The sequence below is a fragment of the Camellia sinensis genome, chromosome 8, assembly GCF_055761805.1.
Source record: "Camellia sinensis isolate YWXY chromosome 8, ASM5576180v1, whole genome shotgun sequence".
In the NCBI taxonomy this organism is placed as follows: domain Eukaryota; kingdom Viridiplantae; phylum Streptophyta; class Magnoliopsida; order Ericales; family Theaceae; genus Camellia; species Camellia sinensis.
In genome coordinates, this window is record NC_138968.1 from 134,821,671 (window position 1) to 134,840,835 (window position 19,165).

The window sequence follows — 19,165 nt, forward strand, 5'->3', positions numbered from 1 at the left end:
CAACCGTTTATGCGCTCGAGCAGAGAATGTTTGGTTCCAAAAGTTTGACATGTCTGTAAAAGTACTGGGAAGGTGTATTCTTCGCTTGAGCTAGTCTTTCCATGCTCGAGCGGACCATGTTATATCAGTTCGTGAATCTGATATTTCAGATCACTTTTGTATATCTTTCTCTCTCAAAAAACCCTTTCCTCTCCCTTCTCTCTACATTTCCCTACGCCAAAGTGGATCAAAACCTTAATTTCTCAAGATCCATTAGAGTTCTACCATAAGTTCTACCATAAGTTCTTCATCAAAGTTGGCTAACTTCTCGAGGGCTTCATTGTGCGGGGTGAACATCGAGTTTCGACACTGCTGATATTGGGGGTTTCATCTCATTTCTCTTTCAAAACTTGAGGTAGGGATTTTCTTAGAGTTATATATATATATATATATTTGCAAGATCTATATGATTTTCGAAATCATCTTTCGATAGCTTTGAAAATTGACTGTTGATTCAAGAAGTTGAGCGATTTTGAAAGCGAGTTTGTCTCTTGTTCTTTTAAAATGATCTTATGGGTTTTGATCTTCGTTGATTGAAGAAAAGATGATTTTGAAAAGTTTTCTTTCAAAGGATTTGAGTTGTATAGTTTTGGTGAGGAAATCTAGAATTTGGGAATTTTTTTTAAAGAGATTGAAAATCTATGAATGATATTGTTATATTTATTTTGTGTGTCAAAATAAATAGATGTTTGAAAATTTTCTTATTTATATTCATATAAATGATGAATTTCAGGGAATATGAGAATTGTTGTTCATTTTGGAAATTATTGTTCAAAACGTTGAAATAGTCTTGAAATGACTAATGGTTGAGGTAACTTGAGAAGAGGGAATTGTGTTATTCCTTGGATGATGAATTGGAATAAAAGTATTTATATTCATCTTGTGTTATTGGCATATCAATTCATTTGATTTCATTAAACTTTGAAAATTGATTTGAAAACTTGCATTGAGAAAAGAATGTTCATAAACAAGTTTCCATGAATTGGTTTTGGGGTAAATATCGTGGTAAGTCTTGACAGGTGGTGTAGATGAAATTGAATAGGCATCAAGCTTTCCAATTAATACTGGTAAAAATGACAGATTATAGGTGTCGAGCCTTCCAGTCAATACTGGTAAAAATGACAAATTGGTAGTACTTATATAGTCTACTTGCAGACACCAACCTAGGGATTAACAAAGTCGTATTTACTGCCCTTGAAATAAATTGTTAAGTTTTGAACAATTGAAATTGTATGACATCATTGACCATAATGATTTTCAAAAGATAAAAATGTGATTTATCTTCAAAAAGGGGCATAGCATGGCAAGTGCATTTCATCTCTTGAAGCTTGTATAAAATGTATATACTTTGTTAAGGATTTCCTACTAGGCTTTATGCTCACCCTACGTGATTTTTGTGCAGGAAAAGATGTGGTGATGCTGCCTAACTAAAGGCGAGGAAATGTGTGTTGAGAGTACGAGACTCTCCTTAAATGCTATCCATGCTTACACTCCTTTGTTTTCAATAACTTCAAAGTAGACTAAACATCTAATATAACCTTAATATCATATTCAAACCTTGGTCCACAAATTTCTTAGCTACATTAGTCCAAATAGTCATTCCCATACAACTTATATGCCTTATTAATAAATCAATTAGGTGGGTCCGAAAGTTGAAAGTCAAAAATAACTTACTTAGGCATGCTAATAACATTTATTTATCATTTATTCAAATATTTTACATAAAGGCATTAAATCAAATCCATATAACATTTCCAATAAAATAGATCCTTCAAGTAATAAAGAAACTCTTAACACATACCATTAGCCCAATGATCAACTCATTCTACAACTAAATGATACAAATAAACGAATGGGTTCTAAACTAACGTTTTGCTCACAATTAACTCAAACATGTGAAATACCAATCTTAACATATCGAAGTGTCCCTAATTATCTTAGTATTGTAGCTCAAGTTTCAATTATTCACTCAAAAGAAATCTAAACTCTCCAATAGTCGTTCAAGCATACATAGGAACACTAATTCCAACGTAACACTTCGTTCATTCATTAAATATATTTTCATTGATCTTTCGTACCATCAAATTTCCTAACACATTCTTTGATTCTTTTGTTGAGTTCACACTTAACTTGTTCTTTTGATCTTGTTGCTTCTCATGACATGTTCACTTAGGTTTCATTGTATTTGTAAATATTCCTTCCACTTTATCCAATTGCCTCAACAAGGACTCAACTTCCATTTCATCCCTATTTCTCATCATCTTCTTCTAGGGTCAAAAGATATTGGCCAATAACACGTGGGGTATCATTTACTAACTACACCATACCTCATAGTATTACATACTTAATCATGAAACAAACAATCATACAAAGATATGGGTGGGACAATTTCTTCATCTCTACTTCTCATGTCCAAGCATTTCCTAACTCTCACTAACTATAGTCCTGTACTCGTTATCAATCATCACATCTCTCAATTGCCATAGTTTTATACACTTTATTGATTAACAACAACCTCAGTTTCCCCAAAATTGCTCATAGTCTAATTCCGCATGTAACCCATATAGAAGCCAAGATTTAATCTCTTTTCACATCATGTTTCCATAAACACGCCTATACTTACTAATTTTGATATCCTTGTGTTAGGTTTTATTTCTTGGCAATCCCGTTTGACAAAACTCCTTTGAGTTGTAATTTTATTCGCATTTTTATTTCAGTGAGGCTATGAGTTGTTAGATACGAATCCAACCCGAATCAAGCATTTCAGAGAAGTTTGTGATGATAAAGCTTTCAAGATTGCCACTTCGCTGATTATGACGGGGATCGAGCTGCCCGGTCAGCTCGCGGGGGTCCAGGGGGCAGCGCCCCTTGACGGGTCCGGGGCAGCGCCACGGCGAGGTTGAGGGGCAGCGCCCCCGAAGCAAAATGCAAAAATGCATTCAAAGTTGCCTGTCCGAGCATGTTATTTTTTTCCAGTTTTTCCAATTTTGGCCTGTCCGCTCGAGCGAGGAAAGGGACGCTCGAGCGTGGATTGGAAGCTCTCAGCATCTCTGCAGTCGCCTGTAAAAATACTGGAAGGTATGATTTTACGCTCGAGCGGATGCTCCTACGCTCGAGCGCATCTCAGTTTGTTCGCACGCAGTTTTTGGTCAGTCCGCTCGAGCGGGCTGTGTTGAGCTCGAGCGGAGATCGCGGGACAGATTCTATAAATTCGCGTGTTGGGTCAGATTTTAGGAGAACTTCTCCAGATCTTCTTTTTGGTTTCTAGGGTTTATATCTGGGGATACTTTGTGAGTTTTCTTTGATGTTTTTATTGAGTATTCAATTCATGATCTAAAGAGAGTACATCAAAGGTTTGTTTGTTATACACAAAAGAGAGAGTTATTCTTCAGTTGTGGATTCTGAAGAATTCGAGCCTGAAGCTTTGGTGGAATCCGGAGTGGCTCATCAGAAAGACAATTCCGTGGTGAAGATGGGGTTGGAAGAGGCACATAAAGGTTGGTTCAATTAGGCGTTGTGGATTCGCTAGGTAATTGAGAGTATACCTGTGTAATTCCTTTAATTCTTCTTAGTGGATTGTCTTGTGGCTGTTGCCCGTGGTTTTTTGATCACAGTTGGAGGTGTCCAATTGTGGTTTTTTCCACGTTAAATCGCTGTGTCTCTTTGTCTTGATTGTTTGATTGTTTGATTGGGATTGTTATATTCTGCTTAAAATTGATACATAATCACAAATCAACATCTAGGGGATTTCTAGATTTTTCAATTGGTATCAGAGCAGGTCGTTCTTTTTTTTAAAAAAAAATATTTTCTTTTAGAACGAGATCTTGTTTGATTTGTGATAATGGATACAATTCGTGAAGGAAATTCTATGGTTCGACCACCCCTACTTGACGGATCCAATTATCATTTTTGAAAAGCTCGGATGAGAATCTTTTTTAAAATCTATTGATGAAAAAGTTTGGCAATCCGTCATGAATGGGTGGATTGAACCAACAATTACTGTTGATGGAGTTACAATCCCCAAACCAATTGATCAGTGGGACACAACTGATTACCAAAATAGTAGCTGGAATAGTAAAGCTATCAATTCTCTCTTTTGCGCTGTCACACCTGAAGAATTTAGTCGTATTTGTAATTGTGAAGTCGCAAAAGAGGCTTGGGATATCTTACAAACTATTCATGAGGGCACTCCTTCTGTTAAACGCTCAAAACTTCAAAGGCTCACATCTAGTTTCGAAAACCTTTCAATGAAAGATAGTGAGACCTTTGATGAATTTTATGCGAAGTTGAGTGACATTGTAAATTCCAGCTTCAATTTAGGTGAAAAAATTCCAGAATCCAAAGTTGTGGGAAAAATTTTGAGATCCTTGCCCGATCGGTTCCAACCAAAAGTTACGGCTATTGAGGAGGCTCAAGATGTTGACAACCTCAAGCTGGATCAGTTGGTTGGAAATCTCCAAACTTATGAGGCACACAGGAATTTCAAACAGAAACAAAAAGATATTGCTTTTAGTAGTGCTCATAAAGTTAGAGAGGATTCTGATGAGGATTGTGATATAGATTCCAAGATTATGGCTGCTTTTGTTAAACAATTTAAAAAATCTTTTTTGAAAAAGAATCCTAATCTTTTGGAATCTACTCATTCTCATAAATCTAAAGGCAAAGATAAACTCAAAATTAATTCTATAGCCAAGAAGGAGAAAGGAAAGATACAAGGGAACTCTGAAAGACTCCAATGCTATGAATGCCAAGGATTTGGCCATTTTGCTCAAGAATGCCCCACTCGTTTGAAGAAGAAGAAAGCCCTTGCCATCACTTGGGATGATGAATCTGAATCTGATGAAGATGAAAGTGACAATGAAGGTCAAGGCGAAGAGGGTCATAAACAATTTCTTGCTTTCATGGCGGCTTCTGAAGCTGAAGGACAAACAGATGCTCCAAAGAGGTCAGCTGAGAATATCACTGATGATGAATCCTCGGAGAGCGATCATGAAGAGCTTGAGCAAGCCTATGAAAAGTTGTATAAGGAGTCTCTTAAGTTATTCAAATTGAATGACAAACTCACAAAGAAACTCAAAGCATGTGAATGTGAGAATGTCAAACTTAAGGAGGAGATTTCCGAGGCCAGGATTAATGCCATCAAGGTAGCTGATGATCGACAAGTTCTTTGTGCAAAATTGTTGACTTGTGAGACAGAGAGGAATGAGCTGCTGCAAACCCACGCCATGTATGAAGAAAAGATTGAATCTCTCGAGATGTCACAAGTTGCTTTGGAAGAACTAATGATCAAGAAAGAGGAAGAGCTCAAGTGTGCTATGGCTACCATTGGTCTTTGGAACAGAGGATCAAAGACTTTGGAGGATATCATTGGGTCTCAACAAATGAGTTGTGACAAGAGTGGAATTGGCTTTGGTGGTAAGAAAGAGCAAAAACAGAGTGCTTCCACATCTCATGATACAAGAACTCAAGGAAAGGGAGGACAAAAGATTCAACAAAAGGATGGACTTCTCAAACTTCCTAGAGTTGGTAAGGTAAAAGAAAAGAAGGTACACCCTGTTTTTATTTGTCATCATTGTGGTATGCATGGTCATATTCGCCCTTATTGTTATAAGTTGCATGGGAGAGTGCCTCAAAAGGGTAGAAATTCGATTTACATGTCTAGGCGGAATACCAAGATTCATGCGGGTGTTCACTACACCACGACACTTACCAAGACCGCTAGACCTGATTTTGTTAAGACCAAAAAGATTTGGGTGAGAAAAGTTGACTTGTGTTAATTTGTTTGATCGTTTTAGTTTATAGGTTTTTGTGTGTTTTTTTTTCGGGTCTTTTAATGTGTGCTTGTTTGTTTTTTGTCTTGCTTTGGTTAAGAAAAAAAAATTGAAAAAAAAAAAAAAAGAAAAATTCCAAAAAGATTTTCTTAGTATGGTTTTGCAAGCTTGAAATTTTTGAGTGGTCCTTGGTACATATTGGAATTGATGAGAATATCCATTACTTGTTAATATATGTGTGCTTTCTATGGTCATTACTCATTTTAGAGTGTGTGTTTTGTGATTAGTATGTCTCATTCTGTACACACTCTTGGATTAACAAATTTTGGAGTCTTCCGCCTTAGTGATTATTTTTTTATGGACTTCTGTCATTGATCTTTTGCGTTTCTAGAGGAATTGACCTATACTAGCATATCATGGGTGATATTGAGTCTCTTAACCACCTACCATCCTTTTGCACCTCCATGGCTTTCCCCTCTATTCTTTGCAGTCCAGCCATGAGGAAAAGGCTACCTCAGAGTCACCAACTAGGCCATCATTATTATATCCATGCTTCTCTGGTTCGGTTTCCATACTCTTGAGCGTGTCAGCCACCAATGATTGTGCAAAAGAAAAAAAAGAAAAAAAAAGGAAAAAGAAAAAAAAAATATGCACAAGAAAGAAAAGAAAAAATGTGCAACAGAAAGAAAAGAAAAAGTGTGTGAAAAAGAAAAAGAAAAAAAAAAAGTTTCATTGATTGAGGGGGAGCCTCCGCCTTTACTCACCAAATACCCCTTGATTCCTAGTGGTTTGACTTTCCTTTGTCGTGCTTAAGATTCTCTTGTCGGAGGTCCGGCTTTCATATCACTACCAGGATTGAATCTAGTGTTTGTCGAACTCCAAGAGTCACACACACACCTTTTATCATGGGATCTATGCTTTTCACATAATACATCACTTTCTTTCATGAGAAATCTTCTACAGACTGTGCACATTGTGTTTTCTTGTAATGGTGCTTCTTGGATAATCTTATGTGTTTTAAGGTACTAATCTGAAATTTCTTGCGTGCTCCACCATATTATTTTTTGTCATTTTCTTCTTGTTCACTGTTTTCAGTGTTTGTGGTTGCTTTTAGTGAGGGGGAGTTTGGTTCATCTTGATTTGGGTGTGTAAGTGAGTTTGGTTTTTTCATTGCAAGAGTTGTTTAGCATGAACACTTTGTTATGTCTGATAAGGGAGATTGGCTATATGTTTTGCATGTTGCTATGCACTATTTGCCCTTCTTGTATGTTCATGGTATTTACATCGTCATATCATTGCTTGTGTGGTTTATGATCTTGCTTGTGTTGTTTGAGAGTTGTTTTTCATGAGTCTTAGTTTTCATCTATTCATGTTTTCCATCTCATGTTTCAAGATAATCGTGTCATATGTCTATTGCTTTTTCATATACTATTGTGGGACTAATAGTTGTTTTGGAGATTGTGGCACTAATAACTATTTTGCAGATCAAGACCTTGAAAAAGAAATTGGTTTTGTTGGCTGTAATGGGTTGGGGTGTTTAGGATTTTATTTGTTAGGTGTGTTTTGTCACGGCATTGCCAAAGGGGGAGATTGTTAGGTTTTATTTCTTGGCAATCCCGTTTGACAAAACTCCTTTGAGTTGTAATTTTATTCGCATTTTTATTTCAGTGAGGCTATGAGTTGTTAGATACGAATCCAACCCGAATCAAGCATTTCAGAGAAGTTTGTGATAATAAAGCTTTCAAGATTTCCACTTCGCTGATTATGACGGGGATCGAGCTGCCCGGTCAGCTCGCGGGGGTCCAGGGGGCAGCGCCCCTTGACGGGTCCGGGGCAGCGCCGCGGCGAGGTTGAGGGGCAGCGCCCCCGAAGCAAAATGCAAAAATGCATTCAAAGTTGCCTGTCCGAGCATGTTATTTTTTTCCAGTTTTTCCAATTTTGGCCTGTCCGCTCGAGCGAGGAAAGGGACGCTCGAGCGTGGATTGGAAGCTCTCAGCATCTCTGCAGTCGCCTGTAAAAATACTGGAAGGTATGATTTTACGCTCGAGCGGATGCTCCTACGCTCGAGCGCATCTCAGTTTGTTCGCACGCAGTTTTTGGTCAGTCCGCTCGAGCGGGCTGTGTTGAGCTCGAGCGGAGATCGCGGGACAGATTCTATAAATTCGCGTGTTGGGTCAGATTTTAGGAGAACTTCTCCAGATCTTCTTTTTGGTTTCTAGGGTTTATATCTGGGGATACTTTGTGAGTTTTCTTTGATGTTTTTATTGAGTATTCAATTCATGATCTAAAGAGAGTACATCAAAGGTTTGTTTGTTATACACAAAAGAGAGAGTTATTCTTCAGTTGTGGATTCTGAAGAATTCGAGCCTGAAGCTTTGGTGGAATCCGGAGTGGCTCATCAGAAAGACAATTCCGTGGTGAAGATGGGGTTGGAAGAGGCACATAAAGGTTGGTTCAATTAGGCGTTGTGGATTCGCTAGGTAATTGAGAGTATACCTGTGTAATTCCTTTAATTCTTCTTAGTGGATTGTCTTGTGGCTGTTGCCCGTGGTTTTTTGATCACAGTTGGAGGTGTCCAATTGTGGTTTTTTCTACGTTAAATCGCTGTGTCTCTGTCTTGATTGTTTGATTGTTTGATTGGGATTGTTATATTCTGCTTAAAATTGATACATAATCACAAATCAACATCTAGGGGATTTCTAGATTTTTCACCTTGTAACACCAATATTCCATATCTTTCATGACCTTAGCCTCAATATGATACTCAATACATAAACCCATTCCCATTTCATTACAATTATCAAATCTTCCTTCATCTCCAGACTCAGTCCATGAACCAACACATCTTGATCTCCTCTTATTACCCAAAGTCCATAAAGACTTCTAATTCTCAATCTCAATATTTAACTTATTGTACAAGCTAACATGCACAACATATCACTTTGTTACTAAATACAAGCACCTTAAATGCATTCAAAACACTCTAATGCTCAATGGACATGTATGTGAGATTTTAACTACCAATTGTCACGACCCAAACTTGCCCCTAAAAGTTTAGGTCAGGACCGGCCTGTACTTAGGGCTCAGAGACAAAATTTCAAACTATTCAAATCATATCGGGGCCTAAAGCGGAAGCAAAACAAATAATAATGTCCATTAAGCTTGTGCATACATGATAACTGGAATAATTAAAACATTTGGACACACTATAATTTTTATTCATATACAAATCTTCTATATCTCACACACATATACATAAAACATAAACTCTAACAATACAAAATTAAAGCCTCAACACAGAGGCACCTTTTGGATGGCTTGACATAACCGGCCCGCACAAGAACTCCTAAGGCTGACTTAAGGTTGGTTTCCAGATTGATCACCTACATAGATATAAAACATAGAGTGAGCGAAGCTCAATGAGTAATAATACAGTAAAACAATGTAAATAGATAATCAAAGTTCTCACAATATTCATATCATTTAAACAAAACGGCTTCGAGCCCAACATATATCAAAACGGCCTCGGGCCCAACATATATCAGAATGGCTTTGGGCCCACACTTAGTACGGGCCGGCCTTAGGCCCAATAACATGTTAATAGCTATTAAGAATGACCTCAGGTTCAAACGTATCTTATCGTATCCCTGTATCTTTTCATGGAGTAGAAGGAACATTGATATGTCTCCACCTCTCCTTGGGCCCAATGCATGTATGTATGGACCCAAGAGGTGACTCGTACGGATTCTAGAGGTGACTCCCACCATAGCACTTAGTTCCGTACAACACTTTGTTCCATATCAGGAATCCATAGGTCTTAAAGACTGAACAGTTCATATCATGCCATAGCATAAACAGAACAGATAAACGAAATGGCCTTGGGCCCACTATATCATATTACAAACATTTCACATTTCATATCCATATACCATATACCATATCATAGGTCTTGTAACACTTTCATCCGCATAAAACATAATTCCAGATCATCAAAACAGTTATGTATCAAAATAAATATAAATGAACATATCTTTACAATATTATTACTCACAGTGGGTTCCAAAAATGGTTGACTGGTCCTCGAATCTTGACCTATAATGACAATGCACATAGCACACATATCGAAACATGGAATTACTTTCTTGATCAAATTTACTTTTCTTAATCTTTTGTTAATCAAATAAACAAATCCCTTACTTTTCTCTACAACCAATTATTTATGTTGGTTCTAAACTCATTAGTCCTCAGAAACGAAAGAAAACTGGGTTGGGAGAGGAAATAGCATAAAACGGTTAAAAAGAAAGTAAACAATCTTCACTAATTTAAACATATCTTTTTTTATACTTATAATTTGGATGTGAAACCACCACCATTGGAAACTAGACTTCCGGGACTTGAATTTAGGCTCAAGAATTACTTAAAATGGAGTCCGGATGAGAGAGATATGCTTATTTGAAGTTGGGCTAAATTAGGAGTTTTCTGCACCTGCGGGATTTGGGAACGTGCTTTTTCAGCAGAATCAAATTGGGTGTTGGAAATGGACTGCGACACGTGCGGGAAGCCTCGCCGCACATGCGGTGCGAGGTGAGATAACCTATCCGAGCAAGACCTGTTTGTTTCAAGCTGAATTTCCCCATTTCCCACCTAGGGTGCACTCCAAATCACTCCTAAAACATGTAATATCAATGAAAAAACATGAGATTATAATGATTTTCTAAATCAAAACCTCAAAAACACAATGAATCTTTAAGCAAGAAAGATCAAAATCCTTATTTAGTTCTTTTCCAAACTTTTTCAAAACTTCTTCTTCCAAAGTCACATAAATCTTCATTTCATATATCATTTTATGAGTTCAACTTATACAAAACCTCAAGATTTAGGCTCAACTTCTCACAATCTAACCCAAGTTAAGTATTTTCAAAGCAATCAACTCTTAATCAAACAAATCCAAGTCCAATTTCACATATGTTTATATATATATATATATATATCAAGTATTCTTAGAACTCAAAATGCTAACACCAAGTAATCTTCTCCTTTAGGGTTCTTACTTTAATTTCCACCAATTTACACCATTCAACTTCTTACTTCAACCTAGATTACATGATCTCATGAAGAATACAACTTGTATTCATAAAATTAGAGGAAGATGCTTACCTTAGTTGGCTAATTTGCTGTAGATTAGCTTATCTCTTCAAGTTTCTCTCTTCATTCTTCTCATTGAGCTCTCTCTCTCTCTTTCTCGTTCTCTCTCTCTCTCTCTCTCTCTTAGATTTTTGTGTTTTAAAACAAGATAGAGATGAGCCCCAAATGACTTATATCACTTATATATATATATATATACACACACACAGAGTGGTGTAGCCAGGAATTTAGTGGAGAGGGGGCCCAAATTAATAACAACAATAATTTTTATGAGACGTTACTAAACTTTAAATATTCATTTGGATAAATGTGAATTTTAAATTAAAAGGATTTGAGATTAAATTTTATACAAATATTGGGGAATAACTATTTTATAGGTGGATTGGAAATTTAAAAAAGAAGATAAGTTGAGATAGAAATGATATATTTTAGTAGACAAATTCTATAAAACATACTGCAAAAAAAAATATCTATCATATGTTGCAATTATGATCTTCGTGGTCTTTAGTTATAACACATTATAGTGTTAGATATAATTTAGTTATAACTTCTTGTGGTTGTTATTTTGGTTAAGACTATATATCAAGTAATAGTTAGTTATGACTCATTCTAATATTAATTATGACCTATGGTAATTTTTTTATTTTTTATAATTGAAGATGTATTGCTTGATTATAATTTATATATTGTTCATTTTAGTTATGAATGGAAAGAAACACATGGAAGATAAACTCCACATGTCAAATGTAACTAACAATCCAATAAATTTCATATCTTCATTGAAATTAATTATGTTTTCATGTCAATAATGATAGATATCACCATTATATTGAAATTTTCATAAATAATAATATGACTTATCATAGTCTCTTTATTTTCAATCAAAATAATCATTATTATTCTCATTATTTTTTATTATTTATTTATGTCTTTCTTTCTTTTAATAGTCTTATTTATTTGAATTTTAAAAATGCATTTGGTTTCAAAAGCAATAGGTGTATCTATTCCTAATAGACACCATAAAGCTTTTTTATACAGGACTCTAATATTGGGAAAAATATACAACGTTCTCTCTCTCTCTCTCTCTCTCTCTCTCTCTCTCTCTCTCCTCTTTACTGTATTTTTATGTTCCATATTTCTGGACAATCGATACATTCTTGGCAAATTCTTCTATTGCAATTGTGCATTGTGTCAGATCCTGTAAAGTTTTGGGTTGTATCTTGGAGTCATTTGTGATTGTTAAAATTTGCACGGAGGGAGCACATATCAACTTTAGGACAGCGTCTTTGACGTGCCTCTCACAATCACATAGGCTATTTTCTGAATCCTTTTCTTCATCTTTTTCACACACACGCACACTTATTACAAAATTTGCCCTCTCGACGGAGGGTCCGAATAATGAGCTAACTAGCTATACTAAGCTAGGCTATCTAACTACTCTAATTAATCTAATTTCAGCTAGTTATTACACAACAAAATGAATGACAAGCTACAACTAGTTATTACACAACTTTAATGAATTAACAAATTAACTAAACATGCAAACTATATGAAGTAGGCCGCCTCAACTCTGCCTTGGATGATAAAGGATGCATGTCCGGTCGCCTCGTTCGGAAATCCACCGCGATGCCCCAATTTGCCTCTGTTTGCAACTGTTGTCGGAACCTTGCACCAAGCTCTAGAAAGCTTTCAACTCACCTTGGGGACCTGTATGAACATGGCCGACCACCTAGGGGGATTGCCAGCCACTAGCCGACCACTTTTTATTGCTGTAGACCAGAAAAAGTGGTCGGCCAGCTAGTTTTTCTGGTTGGCCGACTAGTTTTTGCTGCACTTCTCTAGTTTTCTGCAACAGAGAGCAAGAAAGGGCATGGCGATGTATTGGCAAGATATGTGTGCACAACCACTCTCCCTATCATTTCTCAGGCTCAAAGGAGTGTGGTTCTCGGCCCTCGAGCCACCAATCACACATCTTGATGCATGATGGCCGAGAAGCCAAATTGCACAATCAATATGAATGAATGCACAAAGAAAACACATAAAGCCTCAAACTCTATCATGCATGATCAAGAGGGTTGGCGACCGAGAATTGAGGCACATTTCATCACTTCAAGTATGAAATGTCTCCCGTTTCTCGTGTTTGGATAACTCCCTATCCAAACATAATGCAATGCATGCGCACACAATGTAATGTGACAAGCATGCAAATATCATGGAATGCAACAAGCATGCAACAACATGCAATGCAACAACATGCAAAGTGGACTTAAACCGAATATGGATAGACCTCAATCATGCCCAAAATAGTGGCCAAAACTCAACAAAACCTAGGCACAAAGAGTATGAAATGCACATTCAACTCATGGCTCACAAGCAAAGCATAAAGGCACAACTCTTAAGCACAATTAAAGAGTGACATGCATGAGAATATGACAATGCTACATGCTCTGAAATGAAGTGTTAAATGATGCCAAATCATCCAAACAACACAAATGAGGCATGCTAGAAGGCCTAGAGCATAAGGCTAGTCAAGAGCAATACACAAGGAGCATGTAATACCAAGCTTAAACCACTAAACCAGCTCTGGACAGAGCTTAACCATGCCAAATTAAGGGTCAAGAACACGCTGAAATGGAGCTCATGAGCTTAGGCAAACATTCATACATGATGGCTCACTCTTAAGGCTTAAAGCATAAACCCTCCAATGCATGGAAAGAGTGATAAATGTGAGTGCATGGCCATGGATTATGCACTGAAATCATGGTAGAAATGATGCTAAATCATGCCAAAAGCCCAAGCAACGCATGCTAGTGGACTCGATATACAAAGCTAGTAAGCTAGATCACTAAGGACATACAAAACAATGCATGCATGACCCAAAACACTTCAAACAGAGCTTAAGCATGCTGAAATATGAGTAAAAGCTTCTTTGAGTTAGGCCAAAATCATGCTAGAATGATGATCAAAAGTATAGAGCATATTAGGCTAACAAGTAGCATTAAGTGCATGAGGCATTCAAGAGACAACCAAACCAGCCCAAAATAGTGCTATATCATGGCAAAACAAGGCCTAATACATACTGAAATGAAGCTAAAACAAGCTTAGTAAACATGCTACCTTTATAAGCCATCAATACAAGCATTCAAGACAAAGGGGAAGGGGGGACAACCCCCTCTTATTTGAGGCCTCAAAACCTCATTTCCACCACTGAAATTCCTCTAGAATTCAATGGTGAAGAGGCCAAACAAAGACTAAATAATGGCCTAAAGGAGATGGCCCAAAACAAGGCCAAATAAGGCACAAAGGGGGTAGACCACCCCTCAACACCAAAGAGGCCTTAAGTAAACATATTAAGCACTTAGAATCAAAGCTATTTTCAGTCATACAAATATGGCTAAAAGAATAACCAACACAAAGCTTAAAAGGAGCCAAAGGTCTCACCCTTGAAGAACAACAAAACCAACAGTTTTTCTAAGCCAAAACCAACTCTTGGAAGCCTAAACAAGTCCTATGGCATCTCAGCTCCAAGGGTAAGAGGCTTGGCTAAGGGGTTGTAGGAAAAATGTATGAAGAACACTCACTTTCAAGCCAAATAGAGAGAGAGATATATGTTTTGCCTTAAACCAATTTCAGAACCCGGAGAAGGGATGGAGAGCTCCCCTCTTATAGAACTCCAAAATTTTAGCTTCTTTGAGAAGGTAGAAGCTTGGTTAAATCCTTCTGTACACGTGTATGGAGGATGCAGTCTGTGCCCTCCAGCTGGCACAGCTGGCATCCACAGATTGTGCAAAATCTGCAGTATAGCTGCTGACCACTTAAAGTGGTCGGCCAGCTACTTGTAGTGGTCGACCGACCACCATAAGTGGTCTCCAAGGGAAGCAAGTGGTCGGCAGGGTGGGGTATTGATTTACACACTGAAAGCAAGCTAAGGGTGTGGTGGCCGACCAGAAAAGGTGGCCCAAAGACCAAGAAAACCAGTGTCTCGACTAGAAAACTGGCTGGCAGGAGGAAAAGTGGTCTCCAAGGGGAAGAACTGGTCTCCCACCCTTGTATCACCTTCCAAACAAGGAAACAAGGTTTGTACCAAAAACAAATCAAAAAGGATGCAAGACGAGTGATCGGGAGGCAAGGCGCGCAGCCGAGAGCCCCGAAAACTGGTTTACGAGCACCAAAAGTGGTATACGACCACAAAAGTGGTCTCCCAGACCACAATGGCCCTCTAGGCCATGGAAACAAGGCATGGTTCGAAAACCAAGCCAAACGGAGAACGTTAAGCGATCCCGAGACAAGGTACTCGGCCGAAGGCCCCGAAAATTGGAAACTAGTCTCCTAGCAGGAAAAGTGGTCTATGACCACAAAAAGGGGATCGACAGACGTCTCCCTCCCTCCAGGGAAGAGAAACAGGGCCTGGTCCACAAACCGAGTTCGGAGGCCTGGAGGCAACGCACTCAGCCGAAAGCTCCAGAAAGCTGAAACGAGCACCAACATGCACAATCATTGAGCGCTCAAACGATGACGTCCGAGTCTTAAGGTCGGTCAAAAATGGGGTTTCTACACTGGCCTAATAAACCGGTACAAAAGCATATATTGTTAATAAAAATCATATCATGATTAGTAGATGCCGATCTTTGATCGGAGCGAGCGGGGGTGCTCAATGTATTCATGACCTTCCTCTCCTGTACCCAAGTTCTCAAGCCGAGACAATCTTAGTGATGACGGGCACATGACCTTTGGCACGAGTCATAGGTTTCCCAAATTTCTCCAAAATAATATATTTAGGTGGCGACTCAGTATCTGGCAAAGCAGTCCATTTTTGGCAATTTGATTCAAAATCTACTTTACAAAATATTTGTCGGATTTGGACTCTTTGGTGTTTATCAATTTCACATTGTACTTGTGAGATTAGATTCAGAACCGCAGGAGTCCAAACTGTAGGGTTTATTTCGAACTTCCGAAAGGGAGGCACAAAAAAGTCGAGCTACACTCATATATCTTTTTTTATCCCCAAGTAACCCTACCACCAAAGATAATAGATGGAAACCTGGGAAAAATTTATGGGCAAGTATACCAAAGAAAACCACATAGACTACATAAATACAGTCGAAACACATACATCAAATAGAAAAACATAGTCTAAACGTCCACCAAAACCAATCAACAATGCTAACCTCCTGCAAAGCACCTCGCACCTCATAGCCAGGACATCATAGCCACTCACAAAAGCCCTGACGATGGAAAAGGTTACCCCATGAAAGATCCCGATAAAATCACATGAAACTCATACGATCAGGTGTCACATTAACGATCTCAAGGAAGTATAGCAAAAACCAATAACCACTGTACCAACCGTCATAGTTAAAATCAATCCCATCATATAATCAAACACCACATTCCCCAGTCCCTTCCTTGGTTGATCACAAAGCCTCAATCCCCAAGCAGTGTCTCCCTCACTCCATGCTGGGAGTGGCTTAAAAACCAAATCAGTATGGGTCACACGAAGACAAGAGACAACTAGAAATCCGATAAATTTCCATCTCTCAGTCTCTAACTTGGCTAGTCATCGAACCACGATTCCCCATAGCAGTGACCCCTAAATCACTCTTGGCTGAGGTGGTTCAAGATTAACCTCATCTAGAGTTACATGAGGATCACACAATCAATTATCATAAAAAATAAATAAATAAAAAAATAAATCGACTGCAACAGTACACCATCGGACAATGGCTCAACCAAAAACCCTGGGCAAAACCCACGTGATTAACAATCAACCCAATAAGAAAACCAACTGAGACTCATTTGACCCACATGTTAATGGCCCATAAAAATCACCCGCAAAAATTCGGCCATACCTTTACACCGCATGCAACACAATATAATATTTTATATCATTATATTAATACAAAGCCATTGCTAGTTTAACCAAAACCTTGGGCCAAGAACTACCCACGTGCACCATTTCTCTAAGTCTGTGTTTGGTTGGAGAATTTTAGGAAGAATTTAGAAAGAGAAAAGGAAAAAATATGTGAAATTAGATAAAATATAAGTATATTTTATTCACATTTCATCTATTTTTTTTATTTTTTTTTAAATCTATCCTTAAATCTCTCAACTAAACACAGAATAAGTATGCACGTTTCAAGGACTCTGGCAACGATTCTTGTAAGGAGAAATAACTGCACGGTGGCACGGTAAAAAAAAAATATAAAATTATAAAGTAATATACCATTTTAATTCGAAGGAAGATGCTTTTGGGTCTACATTTTAGGAAAAAGAGTGTTGTTTGGATTCATGAGATTCACTATAGATTTCGTTTTGATAATTTAAATTATTCATTTCATCGAATACTTTATGTTTTTTATTCACATAAAGATTTAAGTCGATTCAATAATTGTAATTTTTTCAATTTATCGCATTTTTAATCCTAAAAATTTACGATTTAATTTTTTATGTAAATAAAATACATAAAACGTTCAACAAAATAAACAATTTAAATTATCAAAACAAAATATGTGATGAGTTCTACAGGTCCATACACGATCCTCCAATCTAAAATTTAAACTAGAGGTCGTCCTCCTTTTAATTATTAAAGTGAATAAACATTATTACTGATTTGTACTTTTTTTTTCTTTTTTTTTTTCCTTTTTCTGTGACCATGCTGTTATTCCCCGTTCTTGTAATGTAATAGTGATTTAAGAGTCGATTTGAAATGCAGTACTTTCCTCGAAGTTTGCTACTCACCTTTCTTCTTCAACACCTTCTTCTCCATTGCTTTCCCCAAAGAAAAACAAAAACTAGTGACCAAGAAGAAGAAACAGCGCTGTAATGACAAACCACCACCAATGGGGCTATCTTGCAATATTTGTTATGCTGTTATTATCTTTTTCATAGCCTCAGTATCCTTCTTTGACGATGCCCAATTTCCACGTCCAATGGCAAGGTTAAGTACTTCTTGGATCAACAAGCCCTCAATTTACATTAAAGTTACCGATTTTATCGGTTTAAGTCTCACACCCGTCCTCGAAGGATCATCCAAGGGCTCACATTTGATCTGTGGTTTCTATTGCCCTACTCAACAAACTCAGGCATGCCTCTTTGGTGTTGTACTCTTCGGTAGTAGATATTATTTTAGCGACAACTCACCTTCTATAATTGCACCGGAACTAGTTTGGTCTGCTAATCGGGACCGTCCTGTTCAAATTGACGCCACCTTACAACTCACTGGAGATGGAGATTTCATATTGCATGACGCAGATGTCACTTTCGTATGGTCTACCAACACATCAGGAAAGTCCGTCTTTGGCATGAATTTCACTGAATTGGGAAACCTGGTCCTCTTTGATCAAAACAATGCCACGGTTTGGCAGTCGTTTGATCACCCAACTGACTCCTTGCTTGCTGGCCAGACTTGGTCTCGTAGCCAGAAGCTCACCTCCAGCAAATCCGTATTGAACTTGACTCCAGGTTTGTTTTCTCTTAAAGTTCACGACTATTATAATATGGTGGTGGCTTATGTAGAATCCAATCCACCCTTGCCCTATTTTAAATCCTATGTAGGAGTGAAATACGTTAAATTCGAGAAAGAAAGTTTTTTGGGGCAGACAATCCTTGTTGCATCATCATCGTCACCTCGTCGTCAGTTCATAAGGTTAGATCCTGATGGGCATTTGAAGGCTTATAAGTGGGATGGATTGAATTGGAATGTGATGGCTGATCTGATGACATCAGATATTGGTGACTGCGGTTATCCCACGGTGTCAGGGCCGGCCCTGAGTTTTCAGGGCCTAAAGCGAAATAATTTTTCGGGACCTTTTAGATATTCATAAAAATAAAAATAAAAATCACCATGTTTGGTTTAGAATTTTCAAAAATAATTATCTAAGTTTGCAATTTGTATTTTTTTATATTTTTTGTATTTGACAACTTTTTTTGTTTTTTTTTTAAAAAAACACAAATATTATAATTTTTAAGTGTATCCATATTAGATGTATTTACAAAATAAATAAATAAAATTGCGTAAAATATTTTTAAAAAATACTAAAAAACACATAATTGGGCCATAAAAAGAGAAGGAAAAAAAATAGACCCCACAGACATATACATATATTTTATTTCTTATTTTTTTAATTGGGCTAATAACTAACACTTATAAATATTTTTTAACTGGGCCTTTTATCAATTGGGCCAAATAGAACTTTTGAGCCATTTTAAAA

General features: G+C 37.4%; 1 protein-coding gene across 1 annotated transcript; it reads left to right on the forward strand.

Moving 5' to 3' along the window:
- The first annotated feature begins 17,664 nt into the window (after positions 1-17,664).
- LOC114317524 (EP1-like glycoprotein 3) lies at positions 17,665-18,898 on the forward strand. The gene has a single exon (XM_082881850.1). It carries the CDS (start codon positions 17,795-17,797, stop codon positions 18,776-18,778), a length of 984 nt encoding a protein of 327 aa, XP_082737976.1. The 5' UTR covers positions 17,665-17,794; the 3' UTR covers positions 18,779-18,898.
- Positions 18,899-19,165: the final 267 nt, after the last annotated feature.